This window comes from Chinchilla lanigera, unplaced genomic scaffold (assembly GCF_000276665.1).
Source record: "Chinchilla lanigera isolate Chin_1 unplaced genomic scaffold, ChiLan1.0 scaffold00028, whole genome shotgun sequence".
NCBI classification, from domain to species: Eukaryota; Metazoa; Chordata; class Mammalia; order Rodentia; family Chinchillidae; genus Chinchilla; species Chinchilla lanigera.
This window is the reverse complement of record NW_004955429.1, coordinates 4728014-4751353: the sequence shown is the minus strand read 5'-3', so window position 1 is coordinate 4751353 and position 23340 is coordinate 4728014. Positions and strand designations below refer to the sequence as shown.

At 43.2% G+C, this 23340-nt stretch overlaps 1 protein-coding gene across 18 annotated transcripts in view; it reads left to right on the top strand.

Annotated features, from left to right (window-relative positions):
• The window catches only part of Kiaa1217 (KIAA1217 ortholog), a 477384-nt gene that overhangs the window by 313359 nt on the left and 140685 nt on the right, over positions 1 to 23340 (top strand). For 10 of the 18 annotated variants that reach the window (XM_013515414.1, XM_013515411.1, XM_013515410.1 and 7 more), the window contains one exon: positions 21641 to 21839. In XM_013515414.1, coding sequence (XP_013370868.1) covers positions 21641 to 21839 — 199 coding nt within the window. Of the gene's footprint in view, positions 1 to 9130; positions 9212 to 21640; positions 21840 to 23340 lie in introns of all 18 variants that reach the window. The other 8 variants (XM_013515417.1, XM_013515413.1, XM_013515412.1 and 5 more) reach the window with 1 other exon arrangement.

The window sequence follows — 23340 nt, the reverse complement described above, 5'->3', positions numbered from 1 at the left end:
TGGGAAGTCCAACATCAGGTGCTAGCATTGTCAGGGTCTAAAGAGGGTACTCTTCCTAGTGTGTAGATGCCTGGCTATCTTGCTGTACCCATGCATAGGACAGGGGGAATCTTCATTGTGTCTTTTATGAGGGCACCATTCCTATCACAAGGGTTCCACCCTTATAAACTAATTACCTCCTAAACGTCCCACCTCCCATACCACCATACTGGGGCTGGAGGCTCGGAACCAGGACTTCAGCATAGGAGTCTGAAGAGGTGTGGACATTCATGGACTGAGATCAACTGTTGAAGGCCTTTCATCCCTACAGTGAGCAAAGCAAGTCTTCATCCTAAAACATTTAGGAATTCTTTCTTTTGATATGCTCCTTCTTCATAACCATTGCTTTACTATTTTATTAGTATTATTTTTATTTATTTATTTATTTCGTCTTTTTGAGACAGCGTCTCGCTATGCAATTCAGACTGGCCTTGAGCTCTCTTTGTAGCCCAGGCTTGTCTCGAACTTGCAACGATCCTCCTGCCTCAGCCTCCTGAGTGCTGGGATTACAGATGTGCGCCACCACACCTGGCTTGCTTTACTATTTTAGGGCTTGACAGTTAACAGTGTTTTCTTGCAGTTGACCTCATTTGTGCTCTTTGGTGACCTTGTGAAGTAGGCGGGATGATCATTGCCCTGTTGCAGATGTGGAAAGTGAGGCTCAACGTTTGATGAGTCTAATACTAAGTCCATGCTGGATTAGAATGTTATTCAAAGTAAAACAGCTCATATATGCTAAGCCTAAATCTTGTCTCGGGTCCTTTTGACTTCAGGCTTTTCCTATGGGCATGGGGCACGGAGAAATCTCTGCAGAAATCATGTGACGCTGGCCTTTTTCTCCAGGCCTTCCTTGATAATGACTGTGTGAGGGGAGGTCTGTGGTGTAGCCAGGCATTTAGGAGGCAGAGCAGCACAAAGTGAAAATCAGCCATAAAGGTTTCACCCACCTCTTCATTTGAACATGTGAGGAAATCCAGGACCTGACAAATGAGTAGGTTAGAGTGAGTTCAAGGTGGCTGCTGCGTTAGAGCCAGGTCTCTGACCCTCAACCAGTGTTCTCTGGACTCGGAGCCCTACCTCCCTCTTAGGGAGCAGTGTTAGCTGTCAACCCACAGATGTTCCCTTTGTACCACCCTCAGCCATCGCAGAAGCTTCCGGCATAAATGTTGTACAGAGGCCAGGCCCACGACCAACTCTAGGAGGTAGAGGAAAATGAGGTACTCGCAGGTACTCCCAGCTGGTTGCCTGAGCCTGGAGGTGGAGGGTGAGTGTCTTTCTCCTAATGCAAGTTCATTAGGATCTGTCAGATAATAAGTTTGGGACCTGTCTTCCATGCAAAGAAAAGGGGAATCAGAACTGCATTTCTAGGGCTGGGGATTTAGCTCAGCGGCAAAAGCGCCTGCCTGGCAAGTGCAAGGTTGTGAGTTCGGTTCCCGGTACCAGAGAAAAACCAAAAAAAAAAGAACTGCATTTCTGGCTTCAATCAGTGTTCCCATGTTTTATCTCTCCTCTCCTTCCCTTAGAATGTTACTCTTAGCCTGGCCTCTGGCTGAAATGGCTGCTCCTAAAGCAAGGCCCCTTGGGGCTATGGCCCAGGCAAGTGGGAGCTGGCACCTGCCGTCCCTTCTAGAAGCTGAATTCCTCTAGGAGGCAGCTCCCCACAGGTGGCTATTGAGGCAAGGAGGGGGAATGCATTACAAAGCCGTGGTGATAATGAGGGGGAGTAGAAACCTGGAGTTCAGAAACCCTTCTTTTTTTCAGGGGGTTCTGAGTATTTTTGTTTAACTTTAGTGTGCCAGGAGAGGAGGGTTTTGGTGAAAATTGAAGAAAAGCCTTGCCAAACAGAAATTCCATATCGGATGGATATTTTCCTCCTTACAGAAGGTGTGAGGACAGCCAAGAAGTAATAAAGCATGGGGAGTCAGGTGGTAGATAAGATGGCTGGAAGTCAGTGCTAGCAAGCTGGGGTCAAGTTCCGTGTGAGTGTTGGGCTGGATCCAGGCCTCTGGAAGTTGCTGGCAGCCCACACTGCAGGCCCTACTTCCCAGGGCATACATTTGAACACCTCCTATCCAGTGGGTGAGCCCTCAAATCAAGGGAGCTGCCCAAAAGTCAAAGTTCCCAAGGACCAATGCTTTCTTCCAGACTTTAATTCATTCTTTCTTTACTAGGACTGGAGATCTCCCTGCTGTGTGAGGCTTCCATTCTAGACCAGGGAAGTAGGGAAGAATAAGTAAAACACACTGTGTTCATCAGCTGTGTGTCACTCTACTGAAATACCTGTGAGAAGCTGCTTCATGCAAAGAAAAGGTTTATTTAGCTCAGTTTTGGAGGCTCAGCTGCACTCGCGTTGTTCTGGTCGGAGGCTCCATCGCAGATGGTGGGAGCGCATGTTGGAGCAAGCGGTCACATCTTGAGCCAGGAAGTAGAGAGGACTTGGCATGGCTAATCTCTTGAGAACAGCCAAGGAGTCCCATGGAAACTGCCTTCCACAGAGCCGCCTTCTGAGAACATGGGCCCACTAGGCACCCCCTCCCAAAGGTCCCCGCACCTCCCAGGAGCCCCTACCTGAAGACCACGCTTGCAACCACAGCAGACTCTCGTGGGTCAGGGAAGCCACACTCAAAGCACAGCCTATATAGCGTGGCGGGTGGCGTCTGTGGAGGGACAAATGAGTGTAGTAGTCGAGGAACTGGTCGTCTCAGTGTCTGCAGGCTGCTCCGGTTTGGGGGCAAATTTGAGATTATCTGTCACCATTGTAGAGATGACCTGGGCTAACTTCCCAGACGTTTTATATGACACTGGGCAGGAACACTTCCAACTCAGCTCTTCCATTCCAGTCTTTGTTAACAAGGAATGTGGAGGCCTAGGAAAAGACTGAGATCTGTCCCTACGACGGCAGTCGTCTATAAATAGACAATGTGTTTCTTTATCCTGATACTACCTTTCACATGCATGAGTATATTAACTATTTCAAATTTCTCATGTAACTATTTTAGTCTTATGCTCTATGAGGTAGGCAAGGTGGACACTGAGATACAGAACTGGAAATGAATGACGGTGGTGAGTATTACAGTGTTTGACAGTGGCTACGGCACGAGTTGTCCAGTCAGAGCAGTGGCCAGGCCCAGTGATGTGTGTATCATGAGAACTCGCTCAAGGTCCACCCTGTGTATGACATATTTACTTTGCAATCTGATTTTTGCAGGCCATAGCAAAGTCACAGAAGTGATACTGTTGATATGGGAGAAATATAACTCCTGACCTGTTAGATGTCAAATTACCGACTTTGTGGTCTCACAGCATTGAAAAATGGAGTCACAAACCAAAGGAGAAAATTAGGAGAGTTTCATTGGAAATAAGGGCAAGAAGAATAGCTCCTGGATTTCCAGGAGGGGGTCCATCCCTAGTGGGTGGCTGCTGAGGCCCTTTGTCAGGGGCAATTTATACAGCAGTTATAACATGGGTACAACGTGGGCCCAACCACAATCAAGCTGTAGGATTGCACGTATAACTTATATTGATCCAATGGGGAAGTGAGTCATGTCACAGGGATATATGTCATGTCACAGGGAAAGCAAAAAGGCATTTGGGGGAAGGCATGGGGCCAGATGCTCAGGTCACCCACCTGCTGACTGATGCCTGTCTGGATCTGATGGGCCAGGAGGTGCTAATTACAGTGTCATCTCAAGTTGCTGTTTATCCCTTACGGAGGCCTGCAGGCCTGACCATTGCATCTCCACCCTGAGGCCTGGCCTTTTTCAAATGCGTCTCCAGCCATAATTCTGATGTCTATTTTTCATGCTGACTTCCTTAAGGGTCCAGTCCCTCTCTGACTGTATATTAATTTCCACCTAACGTAGCTGCCTATGAGTATAGCCTTTCAAACCCTCTACTTTAAAAAACCACACTATACTGGATCACATGCAAAGGCATATGTGATAGTTCTGATTCTAAAAAAATAAATCAGACTCTTTGATTCCACTCAAGAGAACAGGAACACAGATATTGTTTGGACAATTAAATGCTGGTATTTAGGACTCTGAGTAATTGAAAGATACGTGTATGCTGTGCACTGGTTTTAGCATTTTCAGCATTACCATCACTCTTCTCTTACGGACGAGGACACTGTAGATGAAGCATACTGGAGGTGATGCGCCCAAGGTCCTAAGCCTGGTGCTGCCTCTTTCCAAAAATTACGGTCTCAACCACTATCCTGTGTTCACTGTAGGATTAGTTAGGGTGCACAGGGCTTTTTAGAAAATTAGAAATTCTTAGGATTACAAATTCATAAGACATATGTTCTGAACTTTTTTCTTTTTCTGTTTTTTTGGTTAGAAGTTGCTGCCTTTTGTGTTTGCCTGCCCTGGTGACTCTTTTAAGATTATTACTGTATCATTAATAAATACAAATGTTAGCATGGCTCAGTCTCACAAGGCTATGCAGTTTTACTCCATTTTTCCCGTTTTAAACATTTAAAAAGGATTTATGGGGCTGGGGATTTAGCTCAGTGGCACAGCACCTGCCTGGCAAGCACAAGGTTGTGAGTTCAATTCCCAGTACCGGGAAAATACCAAGAAAAAGAAGAAAAAGGATTTGTATGACAATTGGTTTTCTCCATTGAGTAACTTTTTTTTAAACTCCAAAAGACCTGAAATTGTATTGATCCCCCCAAGTTACTGATAGACTGTTTTTAGGTTAGAATTGCTTTCAGACTATTCCCCCAACATGTGCTTGTATTGTGTACCTTAGCTTTGTGTCACAGGGGCAAAATTAGTTCTTTAATGGGAACTTTATTAAATCTGGCCGACTTGCAAACATCAACTCCCCCTTCTGTCATTGGCGATAACCATGCAAGCAGTCAGCCTAGTATAATGTTTTCACAGACTGGTTAGAGACAGCCAGGGTGAGCTTGAACAGGGGATTCTAGGAGGCATACTGAGGAGGCTGTAGACTGCCCAGAGCAGCCAGTGAGGAGGGCGTCCTTTTCCCTCCAAGTCGGAATTCCAGCTGCCCCTTTCCATCATGCTGGGGACTGTGTTGCACTTGCCAAGTTCATGGCGCCCCCTTGTGGTGCAAGGGACACATCACAACGTGAGGAAGCAAAACCGCGGTAGCAGGCTTAAATAAAGAGGCTCCGCATTTAGCTATGACCTTAGCGTTGTTCCCATTTGTAAAACTCCCAAATGAATAAAATCTTGTTTCTTTTTTTGTCTTAAATTTCTCTGTAGCTATTTCTGTCATATTCACTGCGAAGTGTTTGGCGGGAGAAACAAATCAGAAAAGCAAGCACAAATAATTTGATGCCAAGTCCTACATGACTTTTAAAAATACTTTCCTGTTATTTTTTGTGACAAGAGTATTTTTTATTACATGCAGTCTGGCAAGAATAAAAAGAATCATTTACAATCCAATGGCTCACGTAGAATACTTCAATTATTATTTTGATGTATTCTGCTGCTGTTTTTTTTTTTTCCCCTAGGTTTTTAGACTCATAGATCAAAAAGGTTCATGTCCCTTTTCTTTAAAAAAATTGTTACTTTACCCACTTCATTACTTCTGTAAGCTTCTTCCTGTCACAGAGTTGTGCCCTTGAGCGTTGCTAGTGGCTGCTTGTCCAGCTGGTTTCATTCTGTGTGTACACCACCGTTAACAGACAACACCATCCCTCTGCCTTCTGGATTATTGTCCTCTATCTCCTTAGGGTCACTTAGTCCAAATAATGGCTGAATTAAAAGGGCATGCAAAACTTTAAGGCTTTTGATATCTACTGTCTGTTCATTTGTTAATCTACAGCATTTTTGGATGACGCAGTTAAGGGGGAAAGGCTTCACCTTCCTACCACTTGCATTGTTAGTCTCTGTCAGGAGTAGTGCAGTGTTTTACATGCCTCAACCTCATGTAATCCTTCCAACACCCTATTATTATGTTGTTGTCCTTATGTTGCATATGAGTAAAGTTGAGTTTGAGGAAACTAAATGGTCATTATGTGACTTCCAAGGTCAGGAGAGAATATAGTTTTCAGGAATTTAATAAAAAATAGCATAAATACATTCCTCAGGTCTTGAACTAAGTGGGAATGAATACTGAAAATTTTCCCGTGTAAATTTAAAAATATGTAGATGGTGAAAGAAGGCAGGAGGAAAAGAAAATATGTTCCTCTACCCTTTGTTTAGAAACATGAATAATCATCTAAGGGAAGTCCCTGGCAAGTAGGTCCTCATGTTAGAAGGCACTGCAGTAGACGTCGGTACAACTCGAGCACTTCTTCCACAAGAATGTTTTGAGAGTCGTACAGGTTTTTTTGTAAATTTTAGTTAGCCTCAGTGAACCAAACTGGTTAAATGACCCCTGCCTAGTCAAAAGTCGACTCAGGAAACCTGCAGTTTCTGAACCAAGCCAGAAGTAAACCTTCAAGTTTAAACTTTTGAAATTTTAGCAGTCTCCACAGTTCTTTGCAGCTTACCTTTCGTTGTTCACTATAGACCTACATGTGCCTTCTACCACTTTCACCCAGTATTTTTCTCTGTATATTGCGAGACAATTATCTTTGTTATTGAAAGGTCAGAAACAGCCATAGCAAAAGCAGAAAAATAAAGATTGCTCATCGTCCATGCACCAATCGATATTGCATATGTGGTGTTCGCTTTTGGTTCGCACTGTGTATCTACATCAGTGGGCGTTTACCCAGTACTTGCCGTTCCTGGTCAGCTCTTCTTGGACCCATCCCCACTAGCTCAGAAGTGCAGCCCTTGCCTAGTGGGTGTGAGTCCCCAGTTTAGATTCCCAACGCTAAAAAGGAACCTTCCTTTCAAGGAAGATCTCAGGTATCATTAACGTAATAGAAACATCTGCAGTTTCCTTTGCCATTTGCCTCTGTGATGCGTCGTGGAGTTTGTTAGGCGTCTTCGAAAAAAGCAACACCCTTCTTTGAATTTTTGTAGCATTGTTGGCTTTGCCACTCCAGCTCTGTCCTTGAGGTGGTTCTTGGGTCTTATGCATTTTTCTGGTTACCATTCCCTTAATTTTGATATAACCTCTGTATGTGGAATTAACCGCTTGATAATTACTGGAATTGATAATTATGTAGTTTATCAAAGATAGCTCTTTTCTCACCACTCTTTGGATTTTAGGAGCCATTTATTTGCTAATCAAAGGCATAAGCCAGGCTTCTAAGTTCTACCCACTTGATGTGGGAGAGGCCTGCAAAAGGCCATTTTGTTTTTCTGTGTTTGTACTCTCAGGCGCAAAACCTTTTCCTCACAGACCTACGGGGATGAGTTTCCTCTTGATGTCCTGAGCAAACCCTTCCGTGGTGATGGAGACAGGTTCCTTTGGCCTGGGGTTCTTGAGCTTCTTCTCATGCCACCTGCGGCCTCCGCCCCTCCACACCCGGGCCCTTCCCTATTCTGCTAGCGGGAGACTCTTCCAGCAAAGGCAAGAGAAGGTACAGCCGGTACACTTGTGGTAGCTCTAGGGTTCTACTCTTACCCCAATTTTCTTGACTCCGGGTGATACATACCAAAAACGCCTGCTGCGGCAACTTTCCTTTCCAGAGCATCCGTCCTCTTGATAAGAGTCGTCCTGCAGGGAGAAGCTAGGGTTTCCCTGTCTCCTTTGCCGCTCGGATTCCTAGCTGTGCAGATGCAGGGCTGTGTGGTCCCTGGCTCTCTGCGCCCAGGCACCATCTCCTTCTACCGCGAAGTGTGCTTTTTGTACCTGTGGTCCTCTCCCCAATCCCTGGCAGCTCTTCAGATCTGTCATTCTGTCTTCACCTCACACTTTTATTTACCATGGCCCTACAGGCCTGTCTCATTTATGGCCTACTTTAAAGCATTCCTTTCATAGCTGATGGAGCCTATAAACTTTGGAGCAGAGAATCCGAGAGCCCTAAGCAACCTCACCTTTCCAGGGAGAATGTATTCACTGAGAAAGGCGCTTTTACAAGGTCGGTCTAGCTAGTAGTTTTTCTGATGGTATCGCTTCTCTTTCCTTTTAAACATCCCGTCAGGTTCTTTTACTGTTTTCATCCTGTAAGTGCATTCTGGGTAGACTGTTTTATTACAGTTCTTGTCTGCAGACCTGTCCTCTGGCTTTTGAGCATTGTCACCTGTATGCAAAGGTTCTTTTCCTTTTTGTGGTGTGTGTCTAATATAAGGGGATCAGGTTCTAAATAATATCAAGTAGTTCAAAAATAAGTAACTTGCATAGACAGGGTAGGTAGGTATATCTGTTGTGGGTATACAATGCAGATATGGATCCTGGATATTGTGTGACTCAATTACAGTGGTATTTGAAGGCTCCTATATGTTGGCGGTACATATGGGTATATCTGAATGCATCTAGAATAACACATAGAGTGGGGGTGCCACACTGGCAGAATTTTCATGGGAAATTTTCCCTTTTTTATAATACAAAAATATTTTTCTGACTTTTTAAAAATTAAGTTGTCTAAAAATTAGTGAGTCAGATCAAAGAGAAGTAATGTGTTTAAGTCCTAGCACAACATCGGAAACTGAGGGCAGGCTCCAGGGCGCCCTAGGTTCAGATGTTAGCATATGGGCTCTGAGTTATGTCGCTGCCCTGCTGCTCCTATGCATATCCCTGCTGGGCGTGGCACTCTCAGAGGCCTGCTTTTATAGGACAGCCCAGTGGCTGGTGTCCCAGTGGCCAGTACCAGCCAAGGTGAAACACCACCCAACTGCTTTCCAGCTAAAGAAGGTGTTTCATGTGGGATGGGCAGGCTCTGGGAAGTGCTGTGTAGTCCTGGAACAGCCTTGGGGACAAAGGTCCTTGTGACACTTTCAGATAATAGGAGGTGAAGTCACATACCCTGGAAGCCAGGTATTTTGGAGAGAATTCACTGCTGGTTAGGACTTGCTTGCAACCTTCCTTTGGAAAATATAAGAAACTGCCACCATTTTTTCTTTCTTTTGGAAGGAAGGGGGTAACTCCAATGTATTTTTATTATGAATAAGTAGACGGTCCACTGGACAACCTCTTCTTTATTTCTTCACGTTTCACCCTTTTTCTTTTCTGTTTTTTTTTTCTTTCTTTCTTTCTTTCTTTCTCTTTCGGTCCTGGTCCACAGGTTTTGCAGTGCATGCTGAATTCTCTTCAGGCAGAACTTGATATCCAAAGGTACTTGATGAAAATTGAATCGTCTCAGCGAGTTAGTACTCTACCTTTTCTTTTTCTGCATTGAGTTGCACCTCCCCTTGTACCTTTTTACTCCTCTGTGTTTGTGTGGCATTCTAACCTGTGGTGTGACAGAGCCGGATTGCCTGTTCTTTCCTATTTGCCCCAAGCCCTATTCAATGCCAAGTGCCTGCAGCCTTGTGAAACATGTGCCTTTTTAAATGATGCGAGCTGGTATTAGAGTGAACACTAATTGCATGCTCGCTTTGAAATATTTAATATATTTCCCACAGATGGATTTGGAATCACCAGTAATGCAGCAACAAGGCAGGGATCTTTGCACAGTCATCTGAAAAATGGTCCAGTGTAACAAGAGGCCCCGTTCTGGCCAGTAACGCAGAACCCTGCGTCCTTTTAACAGCCCAGACCCAAAGAAGCCTTACTTTATTCCGTTTCAACACATCTAATACTGGGTCCACATCGCTTTATTGGCAGACATTTTAATCATGATGATGATGATGGGAACAAGTCAACATGCTTTCCTAAGTACTTCACAAGTAATAACTTCGGGGCTGGGGATTTAGCTCAGCGGCACAGCGCCTTCCTGGCAAACACAAGGTTGTGAGTTTGATTCCTGGTACCAGAAAAAAAAAAACAAAAAACAAAAAACAAAGAAAACCAGGTAATAACTTCTTCTAACAGCAATGGGGGATAGGCCTACAGTGATCCCCATTTATAGATGAGGAAACTGGGGCACAAAAAAGTTAGGTAACTTGCCCAAAACCACACAGATAATTACTGGCAAAGCTGAGATTTGACTCCAGGCAACCTGACTGCAAGAAATTGTCAACGTACTATTTTTTTTTCCCATAAGCCTCAGCACTATCTATTTTATATTGGGTTAGCTTAGAATGTTAAACTGGAAGAAATGAGAGCGTTCCCAGCCATTTGGCTTGATGTGGGATCCCTGTACAGTTAACACTGTGGCACAGGGCCAGCCCTATCCCTCTGGCCCCCAAACATGGACCATTTCTCAGCTGTCTCCTGACCATGCACATTGGTCTCTATTGTGAGGCCTGAAAAGCCCTGTCTGTAGGAAGTGCCTCGCTGTCTGGCCTTTGGAAAAAGATGACCTCCTTCCCTCCTGGTCACTCTTCAGCAACTGCGCTGACCTCTTCACCTTCCCTTTTTAAATAATCAGTCTCTTTGATTATTTTTTTTTTAGGACAACAAGCTCAAATTAGAAAGTTCCTGCCCAAACAGATAGACATAAAAGTCAAATGTGGGCTAGATATACTAAAGAGAATCATTGTGGCATAATCTACAGGATCCCAATTCTGACAAGTGTTTGCCCTTAATTTTTCCATGAGTTCTTAATTGTTTTCACATTTCTACAATCCGTGCAAAACAGAGGCATCGTTACATTTCCTTGCACATGTATTATACATGAAGTAGAAATACAAAAAGGAGAAGGAATGCAATGTGAGCCCTTCCCTACCACTTTACATAGCCATTTCCTGCTTCAGAGCAGAGACTAAAGCCAGAGGGGACACGCAAAGCATTGCTCATACCTTTCTTTTCTCGTGTGGGATCCACCGGACCTCCCTGGTCTGGCAGAGGCTAGGCTTCCTACATCTACCCTAATGAGAGGGGTACTGTGTATGGGTATCTAACTGCTTTGTGTCATAGTTCACAGATCGCTGTTGGGTGCATTTTTTTTTTTTTTCAGTTAGTCTCACCACAACTATATCCAGCAAATATTCTGATTGTTTTACATATTAATATACAGTTTTTTATTTGCACTTCTGGGAATGGAACCTAGGGCTTTACATGTGCTAGGCAAGTGCTTTACCACTGAACTACACCCGCAGCCCCTCAGGTTATTTAATTAAAGTGAAAGTTGAGGCTCAGAAAAGTTTCATGTGGAATCACACCGCCAGTATGAGTCATTATTTGAATCTGTGTTCCGTAAAATAACATGATAAGAAAGAACAGCAAGCACTCTCATCCTTAATTTTATCTGCGCTCTAGTTCTCTAAACCCAGGTGTTCTTTCACATAGCAGGATTAGAGGAAAAAAGGAATTTTTGATCAGGAAAGCTAGTTAGAACTTTCATCAGTTGCTTTTTCATTTGAAAACGCTTGCTACGAAATTGGTCAGGTGGAGGTGGGGGTAGCGTGTGTGTGTGTTTGTGTGTTTATAGTGTGAGTTAGAAAATAATAGCAAATTCTATTCCCAGGATGTACAGAATAGGTCTGGGCACAAGTGCTGAGCATTAACGGCAGCTCCTGGTCCAGCCCTCTTTGGGTTTCCCCACTCTGGGCCAGTGAGGACATCAGAAAATCTCCCAAATCACCACCGTGCCCTCCCCAAGGTTGGGACCTCTGCTGTTGTTGCAAGCCTCGCTGTTTCACAAAAATGCCACTGAGCTTTCAGGGTCCCGCCCCTTGGCCCTGGGGCCCACGTCCCTCAGAAGCACTGAAGCTGAGGCTGTGGGGACAGATTTAATAATAGCTTTTGTTAGGAAGTCTCCTAAGGTATGTACTTAGCACTCCGTGTTCTGCTGGCTGTATTTCCCTGGAAATTTCAAAGCCCATAAGGAGGTCCCTTTCCTTTCATCACTGTAATAACAGCAATCCTCACATAGACACCTTTTATCCGGAAGCCTTTTAAAGAGAATTCCTGGGTCTGAATTCCAAAGGCATCTGCAGTCTTGCTCAGACTACAACCCGGAGAACTTGAGAGCCAAAGCCTATTGAACATTTTGCTTGCTCCTAATGTATACCTTGCTGGTTTCAGAAAGAAAGGAAGCAATAAATTAATTGATTGCTTGATTCAGTAAAGAGACATGTACTCGAAGGCAGATATGCTAAAAATCAAAGGCAAGACCTCATTAAAAGAGGAAACAAATTTACAAATAGTTGCTACTGTGATTGGCTTTAACATTAAATTTAGCTTCAGGCTTTTTGAGATATGCCGTATTTTACATAATTTTCATTATATGACAAAGTAATACTGCATAACGCTCCAGAAGACCAAATTATTTTCTTCGTTTTAGATTCTAAAAGAAACAGTGCTCGCTCATGACTTCGTGAATGAGACCCAGATTGACATCATAGGCAGGGTCCACAACTGAACAGCAGTCTTCTTCCTCTAGCCTTTTTTATTTTGTATCAGCCAATAAAAGAAGAAGACATAATACTGAATAATAATTGCATGAATGAATGGCTGAGAGGGCTGGGGATCTGAGATCCAGATGTGGAACTCGCTGATGACGCTACTTTTGAATTTGATAGAAGGATGCTAAATAGAGATGCTGAGAGGCGCCTTGTCTTCTCAAAATAGCCTGTGTCTAAGGCTGGCTTTGGGGAGGAGTCAGACAGCGGCCAATTTGGGGAGTAATTTCCGAAGAGAGTCTGTGTCATGTCACAGGTAAGCTACCAGGTTGACAGATGGCAGATTGACATCTAATCCTGGAAGATGGAAAGACGAGCCGGCCTTCTGACCGGGCCAGGCACCATGTCCTACCTGCAGGACAACAGACTTAGGCACCAACTCTGGGGAGACGCCAACCCGTTCAAAAAGAATCTTGTTACCTACACACGGTGACAGGACTAAAAAGCAGAAAATGTGGAAGAAGTTTCACATAAGTGCTAAATTCCAAGTTCACCTGGAGTCAAATTTTAAGAGCCTTAAAATTAAGTTACTGTAATGACATTAGAACTGCAGGATGTGGAAAAGTGTCTCTTTAACATGTGAAGTGTGATCTGCATGTCCAAAATTGATTTAAAAGCTTGAACGTGGAAGTCCTTGCTATTTTGGGTTCTTGCCACATTTTGCATGGCATGGAAAATGAGAATGTGTTTCTCAGCCTGTGTTTTCACGATGCACTAATATTATTTCCAGGACCGTCTTTCAGCCCTTTAACCTGATCCAGCCATACCGAATGCACCCATTAGACAGGAACGGTCATGAATACCTTCAGCTCACTCATAGACAGGAAACCCCTGGATCCTAAATGTGTGTGACAGTCATCCCCTCCTCTGATCTGTTCTTTTAAAATATTAATAGATATTCAGTAAATTCTTTGATATGCAAATACAATATATTCTCACTCTGGAGAAATGGAGAAAGTATGCTATGCGTAATACCACCATCAAAAGAAAACCAAAGTCAACATTTGGGTGTATTGCTTCCATATCCTAAATTATATATATAAAAAAAAAAGCCTTAAGAACACCTTCAGTATGACTGCATAGTGTTTCAGAACATGAACATATTGTAATTGTTAACTAACTTTCTAAATGGTTTCTAGATATATGGATTATATTAAAGATACAATATGTATAGATTTGCTCCTTGCCACTCATTTTTCCAAATCATATTAATGTGGCTTGGCTTCATCAAGTATCAAGAAATTCATTCTCAATGTATTCAATGTATTCAATGCCCCCTCACTTGGGGTCATAAAGATCCTAGGGAGCCTGTTTCTTCCTACCTAGTGAGACTGGTTAGGGATTGGGTTTCCTGTCTCTCAGACTGAATGGCTTCTTCTGGTGTCTGTTTGCGGGCAGGTGCATGGGGATCTCTGCCAGGTCACCCAGCCTTGGCTGCCTGATTTCAGCCACCCTAAGCACACATCCACATTCCCAGGTGGGTTTCTCTTTGCAAATGGCCCCCAATTCTCCCCAGTTTGAAGAGCACCATCAGCATCACCATTAACAACCACAAAAGCACCACCTGCTTTGCCCTGGAAAAGTCAGCCACTCCCCCTCTTCCTGCTTAATTAGTAACCCTCTTCTCTCCAGACTCATTTTCGAATTGCCCTTATTTGCAGAACCTAAGTTCGTGGGAGGGTTCTCACCATGGCCTCTGTAGCAAGAAGCTTCTGTTAGCAGTTCCCCCTGGCAGTTCCCCTCAGATCTCAAAGGCTTGGCAGTCTTTCCAGGAAGTCTGGGGTAGGAGTAGAAGTTTCATAATTTTTAAAATTCTTTTTGACAATCATAAGAGCAAATATAAATTAATAGGATCTGAAAAGATGAATGTAGCACAAATTACACCCTATAGAGAGTATAATTGTAGAGTGGTATTCCCTTAAAGGGTGAGGAAGGATTCTTTCCTGCCTGAGATGTGCCCTTGTCCTTTGTTTGCTGGTGTCTGTAGGAGAGGACTTTGCCGGGTGAGGGTGGGCGGGCAGAGGAGTCCCGCTTGGCTTGTTTTGGTCTCTGCTTGCCCAGATTCCTGCGGCTGGCTCCACACTGCCAGCAGTGGACAGTGAGTACCTGGCATCTCAGCTCTTGCATCTTTCGGAGCTGATGAGGTAATACACACAGGGAAGGAAAACGTGGAGACAGAAGACACAGTTGTACTTTGCTCAGCTGCTGAATCGTCTGCTTTTTCTCTAGACCAAACACGGTTCTGTTTTCACAGGTGAAAATCATGAATAACGTCTGGGTACTCTTTTGGTGGGAGAGGGAGAAAATGTTAGCCTTGAAGAACAAGGTGTAGACTGAGTTTATCAAGGATATCTCATCCAAATGAGTTCAAGAGAAAATGCTTCCCCTTGGGGAAGGAAAATGCTAATTTACAGAGATTAACAGGGGAGAATCTCAGTTATGCCCAGTTGGAAGGTGGCATTCAATCGCAGGTTGAAGTTGTGTATCCATCTTGTTATGAGGCCCGCAACTTACTAGTGATTAGTACACCTGGCGTGTGTCCATCGACTGCCAATGTGAAGCACCCAGAAATAATTTAAACACTCAATTTTATGAGTTTATTTCTTGCTCTTGATTAAAAGCGGGACTCTTTAGCACTTGTGCCTAAGTTTTCTAATAAAAATAAGAAGCTGATTTATTCTCCTCTCTCATTTCTCCCAGTCTTTAGTGCCAGGTCCCACCTGCAAGTGACAAGATGGTAATAAAACTGCAATTCCTTCTTACATTTTATTGGGGGTCTCATTTCCTCTTGTCATCATCCAGAACTGTGGCCGTCCTCAGACTGTTCCCAATTGACCATCGCTATTAGAATGGTGCTGGGAAGATGACTGGCTCAGCCACAGGCCTATGGGAAGTAGCAAGGAACCAGGCAGAGACCAGGGCCCAAGCTCACCTGGCCGTGGGGCCCAGGGCTCATCTGGGAATGCAGGTGCCCAGCCCCGAGGGAGAGGATCTCAACAGATGCTGCCACCCATGGTGTGTCTATGGAAGGACAGTAGGCTGAGTGGAAGCCAGGTGTACTTTAAAGAGCTTTGTCTTCCTTTCCTTCCCCCATCCCAAACTCAAAAACTTTGGAAGATTAGTAGGAAAGGTGATGGTACAATGGACTATAGGAAGGACTCTGTAAGCTAATTCAGAAACTTTGATCTTCCGTAGTAGCAGTGTGTTAATTCTCCCTGAAGTTAGAGCATTGTAGTGCAGGGAGAGGAGACAAAAGCTCAAGTCCATGGGTGACCCATTGTTTATTAACCTAATGCTTTGCTCCTAGCAACTAGAAAGTTCTCGTCTGTTGAAGTCAGAATTTTGACTAGGTTGGAGTTGAAAGTTTCACAAGTGCCAGAAATGAGGTTCACAAGTGTGTGAATATCGTGATTAAGTTAACCATGTCAATTAATGAGTACTAGGGATGAGTCATTCCGAATACATTTACATGTGGGAAACTTCATTATATTTCTGAATTCTCTGCGGCAAATTGGGCACTAATTGGGATGAAGGGAAACTTCATCATTAAGACAATGTTGATTTTTCTTTTCAAGACAGAGTGTAATCTGAAGCAAAGTGGATATCTTGGCTAGCTAAGCCCCCCACTGTTTCCGACAATTGACATATTATGTACAGCTACATTTCAGGTTCATTTCCTGGACCTCTGCATTTCAGTTTAGAGTTTAAAGGGTCTGAAAATGAGAACAAAAAAATACCATCAGTGACTCTAGCTCTAATTTTCTTTCCTCATTAGCCATAGTCTTTTAAATCCAATAGCATTGCAAAAAATAAGAATAAATCAGATCCGCTAGTAAAGTATAATGCATATGGTAAACGTTTCAGCAAATATTTGTTCATGATGATAAAATGCAAGCACGGCAGTCTTTTGCAAGTTAATACCATGCAGAAAACTAGATCTGAGCACTGCCTTGCTACATATTTCTACAGAGCAGATGCCAGAGGGGATATATTTTGTAGGAAATCTCAGTTTTATGAAGGTACCGTGGGGGTTAAATGAAAATAAGCATGTATCTATCACTTGGCACAGTGCAGTGAGGGCCCTGTATATTCGTTCCTTCTTCTCCTCCCTCACCGCATGCTCAACCACTGAGCTGCACCTCAGCCGTGCTTTTATTTCATTGCCTCTAACTTTACAAAGCAAAAACGTCCCTGTACTGGAACCATGTACATGTTATGTATACATGAAACATTAATCCTTGAAATAGAAAATAATGGGAATTACTGCTCAGAGAGTTAAGCTTTCTCCATGGTTATTACTCAAATTATGAGCACCATAGCAGCCTGGAGAGAAGGAACAATTAGAATTGGTGTTTGTCAGGGATAGTTCATTTGCAAGGCATGGAGTCATCGCCAATTAAGGTAGGAACAAAGGTGGAACTAATTGAGGAAATTAGCGACAAGGCCTCACAGTGGTCTGGAAACAAAATGGCAAGCCCAGAAGCTGCTTCTCTTGTCGTCTCACTAGAGTCGGGGGTCTGCCCTTTCCACGTTCCTGTGCAGATCTGCTCTGTCTGTTCTTGCTGGGCTGTTGCTGCTGCACTTCCCTTGACCACTTTAGGCCAGCTTCAAGTGACCTTACCCTTCTATCTCTGTCCAGGTCAGTGTTTCCAGAGGAAAGAATTTGATTGGTCCAGCTAAGATCTGGTAGCAACTTCTTCTCCAACCAGCGGAAACCGTAGATGTCACTGTTCAGCTCAGAAAAGCCAGTCAGGACCTCCCTTGCCTGAGCCCTGTCTCCTCTGGCCGCTGCCCTTTTAAAAAAAAATTTATTTTTATTAATATATGTTTGCAGTACATGATGATTGCATTCATGCCAGCTGTTGGTCCCCCAATCCCCTTCGTTATCGCAGTGACATGCCCTTACCTCTTCTCGTCCAGTTGTAATGGATGAATAATAATAGTGAATGTATTGCAAAAAATAAGAATATTTTAAGAATTTTAGCATTGCAAAAAATTAGAATAAATCAGATCCGCTCATCTGACAGTGGACACATATGTAGTGTGATTAAAGCTGGGGTGATTATTTAACTTTTAAAAATGATTTAAAGACATCGCTGTGAATCCCCCCTCAAAATACTTCCGCTTGCTTTGAACACACATATCCCATCATCCTTGTCTTTTCCCAAAGCAATTCTGAAAGTCCTCTTTCGTGTCTTTTCTTGGCTGTCTCAGTGTCCTGAGTTGATTCAAAACGTTTACAGCAATTTCTAAAGAAAACATGACAGTGTGTGCTCACCCACCTTATTCACCTGATCTGCCATTGTCTGACTCTGGTCAAAATGACCATGAAAAGTAAAAGTTTTGAATCAGTTCAACACACGGAGGCAGTCACAACAGCACAACGAAGGTGCTCATGAAAGAGGACTTTGAGAACTGCCTCAGGAAGTTGCAAAAATGATGGGGTAAGTAGTGTGTTCCACTTCCATTAACTGTATTTTGTATTAAACACTTAGCTTTACCCCAAAATACACCTTACATGCCTTATGAGCTCAAGAACCATGCATAGTACTTGGTGCCGCAATTGCCTATCCCTCAGTTGCCCTTTCTCTCAGTGTGTCAGATCACAGGGTATCTGACACTAGTGTCAGGAATTTCCAATGTCATTTCTCTGCAATGAATGATATCTCAGCAGCAGGCTGGCCTCAGAGGGGGGGGACCCCGTGAGGAGATTGTTGATATGCAGTGATTGTTTTCAATGAGAAAGTGAATGACATAAAAAACAAGAGGTGTGCATATTTGGAACTGAATAACTATGTATAGGAAGTCAGGAAGGATAAGATTAGCCCTTATATTTCTATTTTTATACCTACCTACCACCATAATGACCTCAGACAAGAAACAGAGGTTCAGTTTTTATTTTCTTCAAGGATTATTGCCTTTTGCAATGGAAAATGATAGCTCATCAAATGTAATGCGTCTGCCATAGGCGGGACCAAACAGCAAAGGTAGCAAATGAAGCCACATTGCTTCAAGGAATATTATTTCTTGAACGTCTTCTAAACTAAAAGTCTCATTTTTTTTTTGAAGTTAGGAATGGGAACATCTTAACTAGACATTCTGCTGAGCATAGTAAATAGGAAGCTACTTAATTGAAGAACACATGAATTTATCTAAATTTTGGTGAGCTAAGCAGTGATTTAGGGATGACTTTCCTAGTCAAATAATAGTTGTTATTAATGAGTGCCAAAGCTAGCTTCCCATGAGAGAAGCAGACTCTATGAAAAATAAACCTGGGAATAAACTAGTTTAGAAACTTACACGGAAAAATTCACCAAAAAAGGACAATTTACCTATTAAGGAGTATCCTTTCTGGCTATAATTTTGGTTTGTAATCTGATTGGCTTGTAAGTGGCTGAGTTTCCTACAGAACATCCAAGCATCTCCCTAAAGCCACATCCCTTAAGGGACACCTTATTCCTGTTTCCCTTAATAGGAAGGTTCTAAGAGGCGTCCCAAAGTGTAGGAATCCAAGTAGCAACTCCAGAGGTGTCTCTTTGTACTTTTATCAAGAAAGAGGAAGGAAACTGATCACCTCACCCTCAAAGGGGTCTCCCAGAGTATAAGGCAAACTTGTAGCATCCTTCAGAAGAGCAGAAGCCACAGCCTCACAGCAGGACTTGCTATATAATTTTCACTCTCCCGTTCAAAATATCATTTCAGGTGAACCACAGCAGAACATGAAATCAAGCACAGCCCCTTTGAAGAGCAGGGCCCTGAGTGACTGCACTGGTTGTGCCCCCTGGAAGGTGGCCCCATAAGTGCCTTAGTGCTTCCCTTCAGACTGCATTGGCAGCCTTGGGAAGGTTGAAAGGAAATTAAAAACTGCACCTAACCAACAAACCCAGCTCCTGGGAACTGCCTGCTTCCTACCACCAGCCCATTAGCTCCTTGGATATCCCAGTAAGAGAAAACTCAGCTGCAGATCAGTTAGCTGGTGGGAAGTGTCTGGACTCATGTAGTGCAAGTCAGGGATTTGTCAGGGGAGAAGGGAAAGCTGAGGTAATGTTCATTCCCCAAGTTTTCTGTCATTCTTTCTTTGCCTTTCTAGATGTATAATCTCATACAATAGCCACAGCAATTGTTTAAAAAATAGATCAGATCCTACCTGAACCTCACCCCTTTCCCGGTCTGCATACCTTGGTGGTGTTCTGTTGCCTTGAAGTTAAATTGAGACTTCTTACCACAGTTCCAAGGTTGCAGGCCTTCTGGCCTGTGCCCTACCAAACCTCCAGTGTTCACCACTTGTCTCTGCCCTGGGGACTTTGCACATGCGCTTCCCCACAACTGGAATGCCTTTCTCTTCATCCCTATCCTCTGGATTGCACTCTCCCTGCAACTTCCCTCTTCCTTAAGGTCAAAGTTATGTGCTTTTCTGACTCTACCTATATACAACCCCACCCTCAACCCCAGTCCAGGCCACACACCCTTGTTGCATCTTTAATTTGCCTTTAATGTAAGTCTCCTTTCTCAGTGACAGATGCTATGAGGGCAGCACACGTCTGTGCTGTGCTTTGTTCTTTCTTCTGTACCTAGCACAGTACCTGGAAGAGTAGGTGCTCAGTAGGTCATGGAAAACCACCTAGGTGACTCTCCTTGAAAGAGGAGCAATTGCCTCCATTTTGGCTGAGCCTGACCCTACTTCCATGTATTGATGTGTACAGAACTGGCTAGGACTTTTCTTTATCCCTTCAGTTGGCTTTAAGCAATGCATATCGGTCTAGCCAAGGTGCTGGTGGGAGCCTTTGGAGATGGCAGGCGTGTTTCCTCAGAGCCCCCATTGCTCCCTCCAGTGAGCTGAGATGAGGCAGATGTGTGAGCCAGTGCTCTACTCTGTCAGCTAGGAGGCTGGGAGACTGGGATTGAGCCTCAGGAATAGACGCTGTGACTTCCTGGGGCTTCAAAGATTACTCATCAGAGCTGAAGCACCAACCCCAAAACATTAGATACTATCTCAGATGTGTCATAAGATTACTCTTTCTGCATATCCTTCTCTCTGCATATGGCAGGGGTGATTTCAGGCCTCCTACCTAGCCCAGCTCATGGCACTCACGTATTTCCCACCACTCTCATAGCCACCCATCCTCAAACTACTCCCTTCTTCACAAATGAATAAAAACTGGGTTTGGCCTTGGGTCAAGGTCTTTGTTCTGGATAGCCATCATCATGGCTGGATTTAGGACCCCTTGACTCCCCATAACTACAAATATGCCTTAGTGTCTTTATTCTCGCCATGGTTGCACTGGAAGTGGTATATTGGAATTAATTTGCTAAAATTCCAATAACTTTTCATGGGTTTACAAATATAAACTTTCTGGGCCATGAGGAGGACTGGGAAGGGCTCTCTATATTTGGCACCCAACGTGGGGTGACTGTGTGAATGGAAGCATATACTACACAATTCATGGCTTACACTTTAATCATACATTATCTCATGTTATTTGTTCTACATAAATCTCACAGTTTAGAAACTTTGATATTAGCCAACATGTCTGTTTTTGGGAATCTCCCTCAACGTTCACCCTGTACATAGTTCATGTCAAAGAATATTACTGACTAACAGATTAGAAGGATTTTACACATTCAGCCACTGCCATTACCACATCAATAAGTGGAGGTGGGGGAATTCAGTTAGCTGTTTTGTGAATGGCTTAAGTTATTATAGATACTTTTGTCTATTAGCAAGGTAATAACCAAAGCTAGATATAATCTTACAGGATTTCTGCTTCAAAATAGAAATATTCAACAGAAACATACGTATTTCCTTTCAACTGCTTAGTTTACTGATTTTGGAATCAGTCTGACATAAGACTGTAAAAGACTGGTTGTATTCAATTTACTCTGGTGTGACGACACAGTCTATGTTGGGTGTAGAGAAATGTGCAGAATCCCATCTGTTGGGATAACAACTATGAGAATTTGTCTGGCAAAAGAAATTGATTTGCTGTCATTCTTTCCTGTAATGTGTGCTAGTCCTGAACTCCTTGCTTGAAATGGCACTCATATGGTAGATGTTCAGTGATTAAAAAATAAAAATCTTAATGGAATACTCAGCCAATTTTTTTCCAGTAATTTTTACAACTGATACTTACCCACTGGGTCTTCATTTTTCCCTATTCAATCCTTTTGGTGGAATTTTCCCCCTTGATTATATTATTTTTTTTCAGATGGGCAGAGATGCCATTGAAAATATTTTCAGCATGATGAATGATTCTATTTTCTCACTTTCTTTAAAATATCTTTTGCAGACCAGAAGCCCCAAACTGTCTCACAGTCCTCAACCTCCTAATTTGGGTGACCCAGCTGAGCATTTATCAGAGACATCTGGGGATTCTTTGGAAGCCATGTCTGAGAGCGAAGTACCAAGTCCTTTCTCCAGAGGGAGCCGGACTCGAGCAAGCCTTCCCGTGGTGAGGTCAACCAACCAGACAAAAGAGAGATCTTTGGGTAAGCTGGAGGAAGCAGGTTCTGATGCCTGTTTATACTTCAGAACATAGATCCCTGCATTCAACTTTTAACTTGATTTTGATTGAGAACAGTGATCCTGAGGAGCTTCATTGATTTGATATTGCATTAGTCAGCATTCCGTTGCTGTAGCAAAATACCAGAAATAACAATTTAAATGGAAGAAAACTTTGCTTTGGCTCACAGTTTCAGGCCATGGCCCCTTGACCCTGTTGCTTTGGGCTGTGGTGAGATAGGACATAGGTGAGGTGTTTGTAGCAGTGAAGCTATTCACTTCTTTTTTATTTTAAAAATTAAAAAAAGAAAACAACAATCAAGATGAAATCAAAACAACACAAAAACAACAAAAATGATACATGACCTCAAAGCAAAATGCTAGAAATTAATGGTTGCTACATTACATACTGTTATCTTCAAAGAAGTTGCTCAGTCCACCAGACATAAGAATGTAAGACTGATCAAACAATCAAAGACAGTAACAAGTAATAATAATAATAATAAAATATTGGAAATGATGCAGAGCTTCACCATACAAGATGGTAGGAGTTCAACAATGGTTCTTATACTGGGTATTGTTTTCAGATCAGTCATTCTGATTACCAAATTCAAGTGTGCAAAATTGATCAAGAAAAAAGAAAATTTTAAGCATTGACTGTTCCTTTCAATAAACCACAGACATCAGCAATACACCTATACCAGCTATCCTTGTATATACATATAAACACTTGATGATTGAGAAGCAAAGAGAGGAAGAGGAAGGGACCAGAGTCCCATCTTCCCCTTTAAGGGCACAACCTTGAAGACTTAGCTGCCATCCACTACACATCACCTGCTAAAGGTTCCAGTGCCTCCCAAAAGTGCCACTGGCTGGTGAGCCACCCTTTAGCATATGGGCTTTGGGGGACTTTTGAGATCTATACTATAGCAAATATCAAGCTTTGAGGAATTGCTGAGAATCCGGTGAAATTCAAGCTGTTTTTGAGGCTAGGCACATTCATAGCAACTTGAGCCAAGAGGTGTTGCTTGCCTGTGTTCCTGGAATGGGAAGTGCTAGAGCAAAGCCTCTATTCTGAGCATCACCTTACCCACCAGTAAGTACCCTGCCTAGTCCCAAAATCTAGGATGGTTGTGGGATGTACCTTGAGCGCTAGGTTTTCGCCTGCCTTACTCCACTTATCTGGTAGCCTGCTAGAGGATCTGAATGGCTCAAGGAAGAAGGATGATGTCCTGTTAGTAAAAGCCGTAAGTACAAGGTTGTTCTCCCCACCACTGTATGAAAGGATGGAGGGGCTTGACATGTGTTGGGCACACTTTGCCTTTCAACACACTTTTCCAAAAGGTAGAGGGATTCTTCCTTTTCACCTTTACCATGCATCCTTTGTGCTTTTGTATTGGAAATTCACTTTCTATCTTGTTTGGCTTGTTTTCTTTCTTTCTTTCTTTCTTTCTTTCTTTCTTTCTTTCTTTCTTTCTTTCTTTCTTT